Here is a 15,772-nt window from a genome sequence, read left to right as displayed (position 1 = left end):
TCCGTGGCTGATATGTAGAACTGAGTTGTATTGTAAAATAAAATAAAATTAAAAAAAAAAGAATTCTTGCTCTTTTTTTCTAAATATTTACATTTATTTATTGATTGTTGGGGACATGTGTAGAGGTCAGAGAACAACCTGTGAGAGCAGGTTCTCTCCTTCCACCATGTGGGTCTCAAGGACTGAACTCAGGTTATCAGCTTTGCCCCAAGGGCCTTTGTCCACTGAGACATCTCACTCACTCAATATCCTTACCCCTAAGGAAATCTAAATTTTCTGGCAGGCTTCTAGCAACACATAGATATATGGTTTTATTTTTTTAAAAAAAGCTGATTTCAGCTAATGAAAACACAATAAAGGAAATAAAAATTAGTTTTCATAATAATTGTAAGTGGCTTTTGATGAGGTGCTCTGAAAAGAAGTATCAATGGGAATAAAAATGAGACTGTGAGAAACTAACAAAGAGAGAGGTGGGGAAGTATGTGAAGATTTGAAGGAAGGACATTTCAGACAAGCAAAAAGCCAATGCAGTGTCCCAAAGGCATGTGTGAGCATTTGAAAATCAAGTAGCAGAAGGACAGAGCTGCTGGAGGGAGGGAAACAGAGGGACAAGATGATGTCCAACACCGGATGAGTACACACATGTCTTATGGGGACCAAAGTGAGTTGCAACTTGACTCAAAATGTGCTGAGAATTAATTGGTGACAGGATTATGGAATTAAGTGCTTACTTCACAGAAAGCATGGAGTCCTCGGTCTGCTCCCCATATCACATGTTTGTTTAAAACTGGGTATAGAAGTACAAGTCTGTAATCATAGCTCTCGGGAGACGGAGACAGGTGGATTCCTAGACCTGATTGGCCAGACAACCTGTCCTAATCAGACAAATCCCAGTGAGAGTTCCCGTCTCAAAAAGCAAACAAATAAAACCAGAAAATGGATGGTACCCAAGGGAACCAGGACCCTTTGACCTCCGCACATGTGTACACATACTTACAAACACATCTACACACACACACACACACACACACACACACACACACACACACGTACAGGCAAATAACCCCCCTGAAAACAATTTTTAAAATTGTGGCATTTGAGAATATAGATCATACAGTCCATGTTATGTTTCTAAAGCAATTGTCCTGGAAGTAGGCTGTGTAGAAAGGTCAGGGAGCTACATTAGTAAGAGATCTGAGCAGAACAGAGTATCATCAATCCAACTCACATGCCTCGGGGTCTGCCAGGTTTATTATGTAAGTTCTCTGTATTCTCCATCAGGAAAGGAACCAGTTTCTTTGCTGTCTGAGGCATCATGTAGAGAATGGACTGTGATCTCTTGACTTTGATCAGCTTAGCATCTGCAATGCTCATTATAGCTTCATTCAGGCTAGACTGTGAACCTAGAAAGGAGTGAAACAGGGAACAAGTAACTGTCCATCTAGGTCAAAGAAGTAGTCCAAAGATGTACACAAAATTTCGTCAGAAAACCTTGCCTCAAGTATGGCTCCTTTGTGTCCATCAATAAGTTATTCCATGGACATATTTTCTCTCGTGTCCAGCAGAGTACTAAAAATCCTCACTATGGCCGGGCGATGGTGGCGCACGCCTTTAATCCCAGCACTTGGGAGGCAGAGGCAGGCGGATCTCTGTGAGTTCGAGGCCAGCCTGGGCTACCAAGTGAGTTCCAGGAAAGGTGCAAAGCTACATAAAGAAACCCTGTCTCAAAAAACCAAAAAAAAAAAAAAAATCCTCACTATGTCTCTATGAACAGGAGCATATCTAAGTAATAGCCAATCTTGTTTGAGCATGTTTTATGCCCAGGCATTAATCTTACACTTTATTCATTCCTCTCACTGGTTGTATGTTTTAGTATCTTTTAGTATCAGAATTTTTACATGTGAGAACACTGACTAATGGGAAAGTCATCTGCTCAAGAATCACAACTGGAGGCAGATCCGGGAAGTTCTCTGTGGCTTTAACTCCAGAGGGCACGTTTGCAACCACACTAGATATAAATCTTAGTGACCTGGCAAGTGATCTGTGTCACAAGCTGTCATTCTTGTTCCAGGAACAGAAGGTCGGAGGCCAAGCTCTGTCTCCCATCTAGTTGTTCTGAGGGCTCCTGAATATGTCTTCAAAATACATTCAGCTAACCAAAAACTACCTACTCACTGCTTCGTCTATTAACACCATAGCCTGCAATATTTGAAACTGGTTCCACCAGAGAGGCAGTGGGAGGCAGACCAAGAAATGTGCATTAGGTTAGGTTTCTGAAGTTTGCAGAAAGAGAAAAAAGGTTGCAGGGTGAGGTGCCCAGGATGGAGAGTGATCCTACAGATGTGCATGCAGGAGGTCCCAGCACACAACACACATTCCTGTCCCCTTACTTTGGATCTGCAGATGTTGTTTCCAGTTGATGATCTCTGGTGTGCCAAGGAATTCCAAACAGTTCTTAGGATTCTTAGAATAGATCTGGTAAGTGTTGGTATGGGGGTCAAGGTCATCTGTCATCTCCTATTTGGTTGGGCAACACAGAGTAAATACAATTGACTACGCCATGTAATTTCAGTATTTTTTTAGAATTCCATTACACTTTTCCTATTATTTTATTCTTTGAAAATTTCATAGATATATACAAGACATTTAGTCACATTCACCCCACTCCCTCCCTCCAACTCCTCAAGACCCCCCCCCAATGTATCTCCTCTCCAATTTCACTTCCTCGTATTTTAAAAACAGCCATTGAGTTCAGTTAATGCCATCCAGATGTGCATGTATTTGGGGTCACCCATCAGAATATGGGTGACCTGCCGGTGGCCACTGCCCAAAGAGAAGTGGCTCTCCTTCCCTAAGCAGCCACCACCTTCAGCCAGGGCTAGGGGTTCAGGAACTCCTTTCCCATCCTTGCTGGAATTTTCAAACTTATTTATTGAACTTAAGCAGAGATGTTTTCTTCAAATGTCAGCAGCATTTCTTAATTATTAACATCATGAAATGAAGTAAAAAACTCCACTCTATGGAAAAAATTTATTAAACTTTATATATTCATTATAATTCAAAATCAACTAAAGATGGTTTATGAAACATTCTTAATTATTAACATAACAGCACTTCTTAATTATTAACATCATGAAGCCAAGTAAAAAACTCCACTCTACGAAAAAAATTTATTGAACTTTATTAAATTTTATATATCCATTACAATTCAAAATCAACTAAAAATGGTTTATGAAACATTCTTCCTTGAGCTAGTAATACTCAGGAAAAAGAAAAACGATACTGTCAAAGGCCTTATAAGAGTAAATCTTCTTGTTCCAAACAGCCTCAAAACAAATGTGTTTTTTCTTTCTCTGTGTGTGTTCAGAGTGTTTATGTAAGGATGTGGGATGTACATGGAGGTCAGAGGGCATCTATGAGTGCCAGTCTTCACTTCCACCCTGTTTGAGACAGGGACTCTTGGTTGCTGATGCCAACACAAATCTAGCTGCCTGTCAAACTTCCAGGACTTTTCCTGTCTCCCAAGTCTCACCTCTCTGTAAGAATGCTGGGTTTACACACATGCACTGCTATACAGAGCTTTATGGGGCTTCGAGGCATTTGAACCCAGGTCCTCAAACTTGCACAGCAAACCATAGATACATTTTTTTAACACAACAATATTGAAATTGACCAGATGAACTGTGTTTGAATTTATATATATATACACAATAAAACCATACAAAAATAAAACATGGTGCCTTTAAACTGTAAAGCACAAAGCACCATTCTTCAGAAAAGACCTGTTTTCTGGCAAAATCACAACATAATTTGTTCAAAAAGGACTGAAGAACAAATATTCAGCTAGGGCAAGCTCGACAGAAAACAGTGCACAGAAATGCCCTTGCAGCCGGACAAAACTACAGCTTACAATCCATCTTATCAGTACATTTGAAAAAATATGACTCATTTTTAGATTTTAAGTAAATTAAAATTTAGTTTATATTGTAGGCTGTTTGGTGAGGTTTTTTAATAAATGCTATTGTGTATGTTTAATGTACATGTGATATTATGAAACACACACATAATAATAATAATGTTTGCTATACTGAAGCCAATTAGCAGACCTGTTGTCTCACATAATTACTATTCTTTCTTTGGAAATAGTAGCAAGAACTTTACTAATTTAGCAGTAAATAGAGTAAAATTGTATGTTGCGTGTTAGATCTTTGGGCTTCTTTAGTCTACATATCTGCTTCTTCAATGCCTTAGGTATGTACCTCCTTGCTCATCACTATCAGTTACATGGTTTTTGGTTTTATTAAGATACACAGAAAAACCTTTTCAGATATATAGAAGAAATTTTAATTCACATGAAAGTAAGATTATAATTATTTCTGTGACTGCCTATTTCACTTACCACAGTATCTTCCAGGTTAACCTATATTTTAGAAGACAATAGGATATCCTTCTTTTATTGCTAATAGTATTTAATTTTATACTTATATCAGCTTTCCCATTCATCTGTCTATGGGTTCCAGGGTTATTTCTTATGTATTACAAGTAATTTTCCAATAAATATGGCAGTATAGACACTTGCAGCATTGATTTTTATATCATTTCGATACATGCCCAGAAGAGGATCAAATGACAGTTTTTATTTTTGAATTGGGGTACTTTCCTCCTATATGTAGACTATTAAGAAGTTTCATCCAAAAAAGAGTATTAGATTCTTTCAAATAATTTTCTTTTCATCGACTGACATGGCCATGTGATGCTCTGATGGACCACAACTGCTGGCTTGCATGTGCTAAGCCAGCCTTACATGACAGTGTGTCACATCACTTAACCATTGAGGATAATGTTTTTGATGTAATTGAACTTGCTTTCTAATATTTTATCTAATATTCCATTAATATTCATGAAAGGAAATTGCCAGCAGTTATCTTATCTTCTATGGATTAGTATGAAGGTGATAGTGGCCTCACAAAATACACATAGAAGAATTCTTCTAGGTCTATATTTTGTAATAAGCAGTAATAATCTAGGCATGGTGATGCATGCCTGTAATGCCAGAACTTGGGAGGCTGATGGAGGAGGATGAAGAATCTGGAACAGCCTGGGCTACAGAATGAATTCCAGGCCACACCGGGCTGGACAGCTCAGCGCTATCTGACAAACATCAACAAAACAAAACAGAAAAGTGAGTGCTGTTTCTGATCCTTTTTGGGCTGTCTGTAGTACTCAGTAGTAAACCATTTGGTAATATGCTTTGGTTTGTTTAGTTTATTTGATTTTTGTAAATTTTTACACACAATATATTTTGCTTATATTCTGTCTCCTCCCAGATTTTCCCCACCTCCTTACTCACCTAACTTCGAGTTCTTTCTCTCTCTCTAAGTAAAAAGCCATACAAAAAAATGAAAATCAAAACAAATAAATGAACAACAACAGAAAAGATATAACAATTATTAAAAACAAAAGACATAGAATCTGTTCTGTGTAAGCCAAGTACCAGGGGCCTGCCCTGGTTGTATACCCAGTGACATGCTATTGGAAAATTGATTTTTTTTCTTTCCCAACAAGTATCAGTTACAAGTAGATCCTTGGCAAGGGATGGGACTTTGTGTTTCTCCTTCTCCATGCTGGGGTTTTGACTGATTTGAACTTGTGCAGGTCTTGCATGTACTGTCACAGTCTCAGTGAGTTCATATGTGTATCTGCCCTGCTGTGTGTACAAGATGCTGGTTCCTTGGAGTTAGCCACCACCTCTGGTTCATGTAGTCTCACTGCCTCCTCTTTGAATAGAAGAGGTCTGGAGGTGTTTTATTGCTTCTTCAGTTTCTATCTGTTATTGGTCTCTTCAGCCTTTCTATTTGCTTCTCATTCAGTCTTTGTAGTATGTATCTTTCCAAACACTTATTTGTAACTTCTTGATTACCCAATCTTGGGCATATAAATATTCACATTAGTTCCTTATGACTCAGTTCATTTATGATGTCTGCTGTGGTATCATTGCTTTCGTTTTCCCTTTATTCACTTGTGTCCTCTCTTTTTCCTTAAACTAGTTAAGAGTTTGAAAATTTTGTTTATATTTTCAGAAAACAAACTCTTTTTATTCTTTCAGTGGATGTTGTATTCTCTGGTCTATTTCTTTTCTGATATTTTTTATTTCTTTCCTCCAATTTTGTATCTAACATGTTCTAGTGTCTTAAGATATAATGTTAACTATTTATTTAGGATTATTCTTCCCACATAGAATTATTTTTGTTCTGAACTTCCCTGAGAACTGCTTCTTTAATATGGAGTTTCAGAATACCATAGTATGAAATGATTCAATCTAAGCTTGTTCAGATGTGTTTTGTAGTTTAGTGTGTGGTTTATTCTGGAGAGTGTTTTCAAAGGTACTAGAAATAATATGTTCTGCTGTTGTTGGAAGGAAAGTCTGGTGTGTCTGTTAGGTCTGTTTTGTCTAAAATTTAATTCAAATACAGTGTTTTCTTAGTAATTGCATGCCTTGTTGACTTGTCTACCTCTTGTTGAAAATAGGGTATTGATGTCTTTACAGTTATTGAATTGATATATATTATTCTCATTGTGCTTTGTATGTTTCTAGTATTCAGTTCTAAGGGAATATATGTTTACATGATCATTAAATAATAGCCATATTGACCTTCATGAAAATTCTTGACTATATGTCTAAGAATTCATACCCATGGACTACTCTTTATATCTGTTCATATTCAGTGTATTATTTTTTATTAAAGTGAGTGAAATCTCTTGTATGTATCTCATAGCTGGGTCTTATGTTTTTGCTTTTTTAAAACCATTTATCTATTCTTCATCTTTAGATTGAGAAATTTAATCAATGTACATTTGAAGTTACTATAAAATAAGAGTGTATAACTGTCATCTTGTTACTTATTTCTTCTTTTCTGATCTTGATCTCATGTTATTTTCTTCATCTCTTATCTCCCTTTGTGGTTTTTCAGTTTAGACTCCATGTGCTTATCTTGTTTCCATCCAGAACAAGGACTCTGGCATCACCAGGGTCTATCTATGTTTCTCTGGAGCCTACATATATCTAGGTTCATGATAGACACACAGGAATGGTAAACTTACAGTCATACTCATTCCATAATATAACTTACCTGCTCCTGTGGACGGACAATCACTGTATTAAAATCAGGCCACTTGTCCACCAGAGCTTTGAGTTTGAATGGGTTTCCCTGGTTCATATGGAAGACAGTCCCATAAACCTAGAAATTTCAACAAACTGAACAGTCAGCTGTTCATAGGTACAATAAAAACCTTATACAGAGGGACAGTAAAAAGCCTTGCTTTTGTTGCCAGAATGATATTGATTTCTATGAAATTAGTATGTGTAAATCATATGATATGTAGCCCAATCTTTAAGTAATATTTTATTACTCAAAGTAGATAGATTCTTAAACAAAATCATGAAACTATTATAATAGTTAAATATGCAGATACAGTAGATTATTAATCACTTAGTCTCACATCATAGAATCTGTCCCATACATTTCTATTTTCTGCCATATAAACATATGCCCATATAATTTTATAAACAATGGAATTTTCTAATGTATATGAATTTCACATATACTGTACAAAGACATATTTCCATGTCAAAGATATAAATTTACATAATAATGTTTAATATCTTCCAAATAGTTAATATTTGGGATCAATTACATTTGACATGTGTGATAAACTATTCAATATTCACAGTTTAGAGAAATAGACTGTTTCTAGCTACAATACACACATATTTCTGCTACCTGAGACTTCAGTGAATATTTATTGGAAATAACTACAAAAATATTGACTTCTTGATTCTACTCACTTTGTATGCAAGCACACCAGCACCTGATATTATTTAACTTCTGCAATGTTGCCCAATGAATTTTTTGGTCAAAGAATTTTAAACCTGGACCTTGAACTTTGCCAGATACCTTCCCTGTTTCATCAGAGGAGCAGTGATATAGAATTACAGGAAACTTAAATGACAGCTATATAGGTTGTCAGAGAATCTGGGAAAGTTAATAAAATATCATACTATTCATGTTTCTTATCCTCCCAATCAATGTAATAATGGTACTATATACATTCTCTCCCTGTTTTCCAGAAGAACACAGATATACCAGTGGTTAGCAAAAGAAAATGGAAACCAACAGGAGTCTCTACCTACTGTTTTGGGAGCTTGGTGTTTGGTGGGAATTTTTGTTTGTTGTTTTTGTGCTATTGTAAATGACAACTATTTTAATTTTTTTATTCCAAGTATTCATTAATTGCTAATGTAGACAAATAGAATTGAGTTATGCTACTTGAATATTGATCTTGAATCCTTTAACCTTGTTAAACTTATGTCCAGAAGATTGTTTTGTGGAATCTTTAGGCAATTGTGACTTCTGAGAACACACTACACTTTACTGCCGCCCCCCACCATATGTATCACTTTAAATCATTTTTCTTGAATTACATTCTGGTTAGGTCACTTATGTTTCATTAAATAGGATTAAGGAAAGTGCTTTGTCATAGTATTGTGTTCCCCAAAATACTGTGCACCCTAATAAACTTATCTGGGGTCAGAAACAGAACAGCCACTAGATACAAAGGCTAGAAAACGGTGGCACTAACACCTTTAATCCTAGCATTCCAGAGGCAGAAATCCATCTGGCATCTCTGTGAGTTCAAGGCCACACTGGAAACAGCCAGGCATGGTGACACACGCCTTTAATCCCAGGGAGTGATGGTAGAAGGCAGAAAGATATATAAGGCGTGAGGACCAGGAACTAGAAGCATTTGGCCTGGTTAAGCATTTGGCTGATTAAGCTTTTAGGTTTTGAGCAGCACAGTTCAGCTGAGAACCATTTGGATATGAGGACACAGAGGCTTCCAGTCTGAGGAAACAAGATCAGCTGAGAAGTTGGCCAGGTGAGGTTAACTGTGGCTTGTTCTGTTTCTCTGATCTTCCAGTATTTACCCCAATAACTGGCCTCAGGTTTGATTTTATTAATAAGAACTGTTAAGATTCCTGCTAGAGTGCTTAATTATCCATCTAAAGCAAAACAAAATATTCCATTTCACTGCTATATAGAAAGATCTTAATTGTACATTATGACTACATGCTTTTTGTCAAATTGAACAAATTCTCTTTTTTCCAAGTTTGCCGAGTTTCATATTTATCAAGACTATTATATTTTGTCAGACATTTTTTTCTGTACCCATTAATAAAGATCAAGCTAGGTGTGGTGGTGTACACCTGTAATGTAGGTAGATACTCATGGTGTTGAGGCAGGATGATGATGAGTTAAAGGGCAGCTTAGACTACTTAGCGAGCTCTTGTCTCAAAATACAAAAAATAGAAAGTCAATCATGGTGGCTTACACCAGTAATTTCAGCATCTTAGAAACTAAAGCAGACAATTACCATTAATTTAAGGCCAGCCTAAATTACTTGTAAGTTGCAGGCAGTTTGGGCTATGTTATGAGATTCTGTCTTAGAAAACAAATAAAACACCAGGCGGTGGTGGTGCACACCTTTAATCCCAGCATTCAGGAGGCAGAGCCAGGTGGATCTCTGTGAGTTTGAGGCCACCCTGGGCTACGAAGTGAATTCCAGGAAAGGCACAAAGCTACACAGAGAAACCCTGTCTCAAAAAACCAAAAAAAAAAAAAAAAAAAAAGAAAAAAAAAAGAAAGAAAGAAAACAAACAAAAAAGGATCATATGACTTTTATTCAATTGTGTATTGATATGGTTATTGATATTCAATTTTTATTGACTGAGCATGGAATCAAATCTACTGTTTAAATATATCTTGCTGTCTTTGTAGTATTTTTGAGGACTTTTGTGTTTATGTTAATGATGAATAGACTTCTATAGTTTTCTATTGATATACAATTTTGGTTTTGTTACCAGGGTAACTCTGGCCCTATAAAATGAATTTAGAAGTATTCCCTGCACAGGTTCTTGCACATGCAAACAAACACTTTTACCATTGAGCTGTTTCCCCAGACTCCAAATTCCATTGCTTTTAAGAATATTACTTATGTACTTTTAAGACATTTAATGTGATTTTAATGTAATTTACATTTAATATAATTTAACATGTACTTTTCAGAACATTTAATGTTATTTCAATATTTAAATTCTAATATATATTCTAATATATTGTTTATCTATATTAGAATTTTACATATACTCTGTCTTGTAAAATGTCCTATGAACACTCGAACAGAATGTGGATTCTGCTATAGTTAACAAAAATATTCTGTAAGTGGTAGTTAATTCAGTGAGTTCCTAACGTTTCTCGGGAATTCTCTCCATTTATATGCTTTCCACCACCTCTGTATATGAAGGAAAGAAGAGTATTAACCTTAATTATACTTGTGAATTTATTTTCCTTTTAGTTCTACCAACTTTGCTCTCATGCTGAGCCTTCATTGCAATGAGTATAAATTCCAGTGGATTTTATGTCCTCTGGATAAATTAACATCTTCACCATAATACAAAGATATTCCTTACTCTTAGTAATATGCTAGTCCATTTGCTATATATATATTGTTTGTTGTTTTGTGCTATTGTAAATATTTATATATATATATAATTGGGAAAGCTATCATATACAAAGTTATTGACCCATTTCTAAAACATAATTTCTTGCTTACCCAAAATTGCATGTAATTCTTTGAGAACTGGCAAAACAGGAACTGACTTATTATTAGTTTTGAGAAAAATCATGTGATTAGCTTCTTCTTAGATGTCATAGGAAAATATTAAACATTAATATTTTATCAACCTGTAACTCTGGGAAACACCCAGTGTTATATAAACAGTTCCTGTGTGAGCACAAGGGAATGTCCCCGAGTCACCAAAGATCACCTAGAGCAAATCACCACCTTGCCACACACTATGGTGTGGTCTAACAGGGCTTCAATTTCCTCTTCAGTTAAATGTGTACAGTATGCCTCCCTTGCCTCAGGGTGATATCAACTAAATGTTAAGCCACAAAGTGAATACCTGACCCAGAACACAGCTCAGTAAAAGTTCCTTCTCTTTACCACCTTTTCCCTAGACATTTAATAGTCCCTTTTCCACAAGAATGTTCCATGTTCACCTTTAATGACTCAGGAAGGTATTTCCTTAAGGACTTCTCCAACATCTGCAGCATCTGTGGGCTTCGCAAATGGAGCATCTTAGCAGCTACCTTATCCTAAAGAAAGGATTAAGAAATAAATGTCAAAGACATCCGCTATGAGATGGTGTCTTCTATATGTGTGGTGGTTTGAATAAGAATGGCCAGCACAGGCTCATATATTTGAATCCTTAGTCATCAGGGAGTGGCACTACTTAGAAGGATTAGGAGGTGTGGTCTTGTAGGAAGTGTTGTGGTGGTATTCTAATTGTACTGAAATGTGATTTTAATTGTATGTTAATAAATAAAGTTGCCCGGGAGTCAGAGCTATTAGAGCCATAGACAGAGTGTGGTGGTGGTGGTGGTGGTGGTGGTGGTGGTGGTGGTGGTGGTGGTAGCACAAGCCTTTAACCCCATAGATCTCTGTGTGTTCAGGGATACAGCCAGCATTGGAGACATATGCCTTTAAGACCTAGAGGGCTGTACATACAGTGACGAGGCAGTCACGTGTTTGGGTTTACAATCAATGAGAAGGCAGAACAAAATACTATGAAAAGACAGACACACAGGAAATAGCCCCTTTCGGGAAGCTAGGACCACCGCAGGAGGAAGGGTGAGATTTTAGCTCTGAGCTCTGATCTCTTGGCTTTCTCTTTTACATTGGTTCTGTGTTTCTTATTTAATAAGACGGTTGGTTACATCTACATCTGGCACCCAACGTGGGGCAAGACTTTCCACCTAAAACCTGAATAAAAGATTTTAAAATGGAGCTAAAAACAGCTTCCTAATTGTCTCAAATGACCGGAAGCTGCCGGTTTGAGTTACTGGCGGGTTCCTGGTGTGTGTGCTTGACCTGCAGTATGGCGGGAATGAGGCCTCTGCAAGTGGCACATTAAGCTGCATGGTGGATTTAGCCTTCATTAGTACAAAACAAAAAGAGGTTTCTGGGCTACACGCTGCTTTGATAAAAGCATAGACCCAGGATGGCTCCCAGAGCTGGTGGAAAACATACCACCACCATGTTGGGAAGTTGAAGTGGGTGCAGCGCCGTTTCAGGCTTAAAAGGCTGCAGTTTAATGCAATAGGCTCAAGGTAATATAAAAAATAAACCACATAAAGATGGCTATCACACAGAGAATCTCGATTATGTTCTCTTTGATATTCGTAACTGAAGAAAAACATTTGATTGCAAAAGCTGTTGAGTTATGCCAAAATGTATATTTTAAAGGTAACTTGACTTCAAAATTTGGATGTAAGGATATGTTGCTTTGGAAAGGAGGCTCTGCTTTTGTTTCTACAGAAAGCCAGAGGCTATGGATTTGTTCCAGATTAAGATACATCAGGTTTGACCAGCCAAGACCACCTGAAAGATCTCCGATGACACCATGGCCCAGATGATCCAACATCCAGAATCGTTTCAAGGCAACTGGTTCAGACGATACAGTCTCATGGACTACTCCATGATCCTAAAATTTTCTTTGTGTCCCCATAAGATACAGTGCCCCCCTCCAGCAGGAAGTAGTAAGAGAAGCTACACCCAAATTCCCAAATATACCAAGCTGGCTTTGGAGATATATAAAAGTTAAAACCTTCCTTTTTAAAAAAAGAAAAGGGGAAGTGCTGTGGGATGGTCTGTATGTCAAATTGCTCTGATTGGTCAATAAATAAAACACTGATTGGCCAGTGGCCAGGCAGGAAGTAGGTGGGACAAGGAGAGAGGAGAATTCTGGGAAGCGGAAGGCTGAGGCAGGGAGACACTGCCAGCTGCCACCATGACTAGCAGCATGTGAAGACGCCGGTAAGCCACCAGCCACATGGCAAGGTATAGATTTATGGAAATGGATTAATTTAAGCTATAAGAACAGTTAGCAAGAAGCCTGCCACAGTCATATAGTTTATAAGTAATATAAGTGTCTGAGTGATTATTTTATATGTGGATTGTGGGACTGCGGGTTTGGTGGAACCTGGAGAGAAGCCCTCCAGCAACAAAGTGTGCTACTGGAAGTGAGCTTTGGGGTTTCGGAAGCCTAACCCACACCCAGTGGCTTGCTCTTCCTCTTCCTGCTGTCTGTGGGTCAGGTTGTAGAATTCTCAGCTTCTTCTTCAGCATCATATCTCCTTGAATAGGGCTCCCCACTGTGATCACAATGGACTAAATCTCTGAAAATGTAGGCAAGACCTAATTAAATGTTTTCCTATATAAGAGTTGCAGTGATTATGGTGTCTCTTCACAGCAATAGAACACTGACTAAGACAATGTATGACAGGGAAGCTGTACCTAGCTTCAACAATATGGTTACCAAAAGAAGACCTGAAAAAATGGCAATGTCAACTGACATGCCAGTGTAGATAGGGGAATTCTCACAAGGCTTCTCCCCTAGATGAAGCTCTGCAGGAGATCAATGGCTGCTAAGAGAGGAGGAATCAGTCTTCCCCAGTAATGAGACTCCTGATAGGTTACCCAATCCCAAGAGGTCAGCCCCAAACAGATATGAACAACACTAAATAAACTCAACAAGTTGTAATTTATAAATTTCCGTGTGTGTGTGTGTGTGTGTGTGTGTGTGTGTGTGTGTGTGTGTGTGTATACATGTAACAATAATCAAAGAGTAAAAGTGCATGACTTTATAAAGAATTGTGGTGGGGCACAAGAGTTGGAGGAAGGAGAGGGAGAGGAAATGATGATGTAAATATAGCACTCACACAAGCAATTTTCAAAAACTTCAAAAAGATAGGTGAGGGAATGAGAAGAGTTAGAAGGCATGCAGACACAATGAGCAGTTCTAGTTCACAACTTGAGCTATATTCCTACTGTTTCATGGGTGCCTCCTGTAGCTAGAGTTTTCCTGCCTTGCCCACAGTCAGAACAAATCTCTGTCACCCACCAGTCCCACAGCCACTCAGACCCCACCAAGTAAACACAGAGACTTATATTGCTTACAAACTGTATGGCCGTGGCAGGCTTCTTGCTAACTGTTCTTATAGCTTAAATTAATCCATTTCCATAAATCTATACCTTGCCATGTGGCTGGTGGCTTACCGGCGTCTTTACATGCTGCTTGTCATGGCGGTGGCTGGCAGTATCTCCCTCACTTAGCCTTCCAGTTCCCAGAATTCTCCTCTCTCCTTGTCCTGACTATACTTACTGCCTGGCCACTGGCCAATCAGTGTTTTATTTATACAGAACGATATCCACAGCAGCCTCCTATACTAAACTTTTCACTAAATGGAAGAAAAGATAGGTGCTTCCTTGTGAAATGATCATGAACATCACTTTTCAAACTTTAAAAATATTTCTGAAGATTTTGCTTTCGTTTTTTTAGCATCTAAAATTCTAGAAATAAAGAGTGTATGAAGTTAACAAATCTATGCCTGAAATATATTTGGATACCTTTTGGTAGGTGTGTGTGTGTGTGTGTGTGTGTGTGTGTGTGTGTGTGTGTGTGTGTACGCGCGCGCGCGCGCGCACTGAGGGATAATGCTTTTGTACACTGGTTTAATAAAATGCTGAATGGCCAGTAGCCAGGCAGGAAGTATAGGCAGGATAAGCAGACAAGGAGAATTCTAGGAAGAAGAAGACTGAGTCAGGAGATACCAGCCAGCTGCCCAAGGAGCAACATGGAATGGGATGCAGGTAAAGCCATATAACATGTGGCAATGTATAGATTAATAGTTATGTGTTAATTTAAGATGCAAGAGCTAGGTAGTGAGAAGCCTGAGCCATTAGGCCATATAGTTAAAAATGATATAAGCCTGTGTGTGTTTATTTAGGTCTGAGCAGCTGTGGGACTGGCAGGTGAGAGAGATTTGTCCTGACTGCAGGCCAGGCAGGACACAGGAAAACTACAGCTACAAATGGTACCCAATGTGGGGCAAGAATTTTCATCCAAAATCTGAGAAAGCTTAAAAAATAAGGTTCTAAAATGGAGCTAAGAGCAGCTTCCTAGTTGTGTCTACCAGAAAAGCTGTGATATAGAGACACTGAGGCCTGCAGGCTTGAGCTATAGAATGTCAGGTTCAACAGCATATGGGCTTACGTGCAGCATGTCAGATTCCTGCCTCTCTACACAGTGGCATCTTCAGGCCACACAGCATGGTGGATATAGCTTTTGCTAGTACAGAAAAAAGGGGGGTGGTTGGGGCTACACACTGCTGGATGGAAGCATAGACCCACTGCCTCCCAGAGTTGGCAGATAGCATGGTTTCCCCAGAGCTGGTGGTAAACATAGTTCAGCCGTGTTGCAAAGCTAAGTAAGATGGGTGGAGCCAGCAGCCAACGCTTCCATTTCAGTACTAGCCACTGCAGTTCAAAGCAATAGATTCACAATAAGGCAGATTCAGATGGAATAAAACTTTAAATTGTTTACAGTGTGTGTAAAAATGTATGTAGATTTGAAAGAAAGAGGAAAAGGAGGTTAGATAGTAAAATAAAGAAATAGATAGTTGTAGAAAATGAAGTTTTGAAAGTGAAAAAAAGTAATAAAACATAAGCCACATAAAGATGGATATTACATAGAGTCTGGATAATATTGTCTTTGGGATTTTTTAATTGCAGAAAGACATTTGATTGTAAAGGCTACTCAGTTAAACCAATATGTATATTTTAAAGGTATCTTGACTTCAAAATTTGGATC

At 38.0% G+C, this 15,772-nt stretch overlaps 1 protein-coding gene across 3 annotated transcripts in view; it reads right to left on the bottom strand.

Annotated features, from left to right (window-relative positions):
- The window catches only part of LOC102923175 (glycine N-acyltransferase-like protein), a 28,647-nt gene that overhangs the window by 4,461 nt on the left and 8,414 nt on the right, over positions 1 to 15,772 (bottom strand). For all 3 annotated transcript variants that reach the window (XM_015990079.3, XM_006996753.4, XM_015990077.3), the window contains exons 2-5: positions 11,121 to 11,216; positions 7,131 to 7,238; positions 2,391 to 2,517; positions 1,229 to 1,403 (exon numbers count right to left, since the gene is read on the bottom strand). In XM_015990079.3, the coding sequence (XP_015845565.1) occupies positions 1,229 to 1,403; positions 2,391 to 2,517; positions 7,131 to 7,238; positions 11,121 to 11,198 (488 nt within the window). In that variant the 5' untranslated portion in view covers positions 11,199 to 11,216. The remainder of the gene's footprint in view (positions 1 to 1,228; positions 1,404 to 2,390; positions 2,518 to 7,130; positions 7,239 to 11,120; positions 11,217 to 15,772) is intronic.

This window comes from Peromyscus maniculatus, chromosome 1 (assembly GCF_049852395.1).
Source record: "Peromyscus maniculatus bairdii isolate BWxNUB_F1_BW_parent chromosome 1, HU_Pman_BW_mat_3.1, whole genome shotgun sequence".
NCBI classification, from domain to species: Eukaryota; Metazoa; Chordata; class Mammalia; order Rodentia; family Cricetidae; genus Peromyscus; species Peromyscus maniculatus.
The sequence above is the reverse complement of the archived record's forward strand: the minus strand, read 5'-3'. Positions and strand labels throughout refer to the sequence as shown.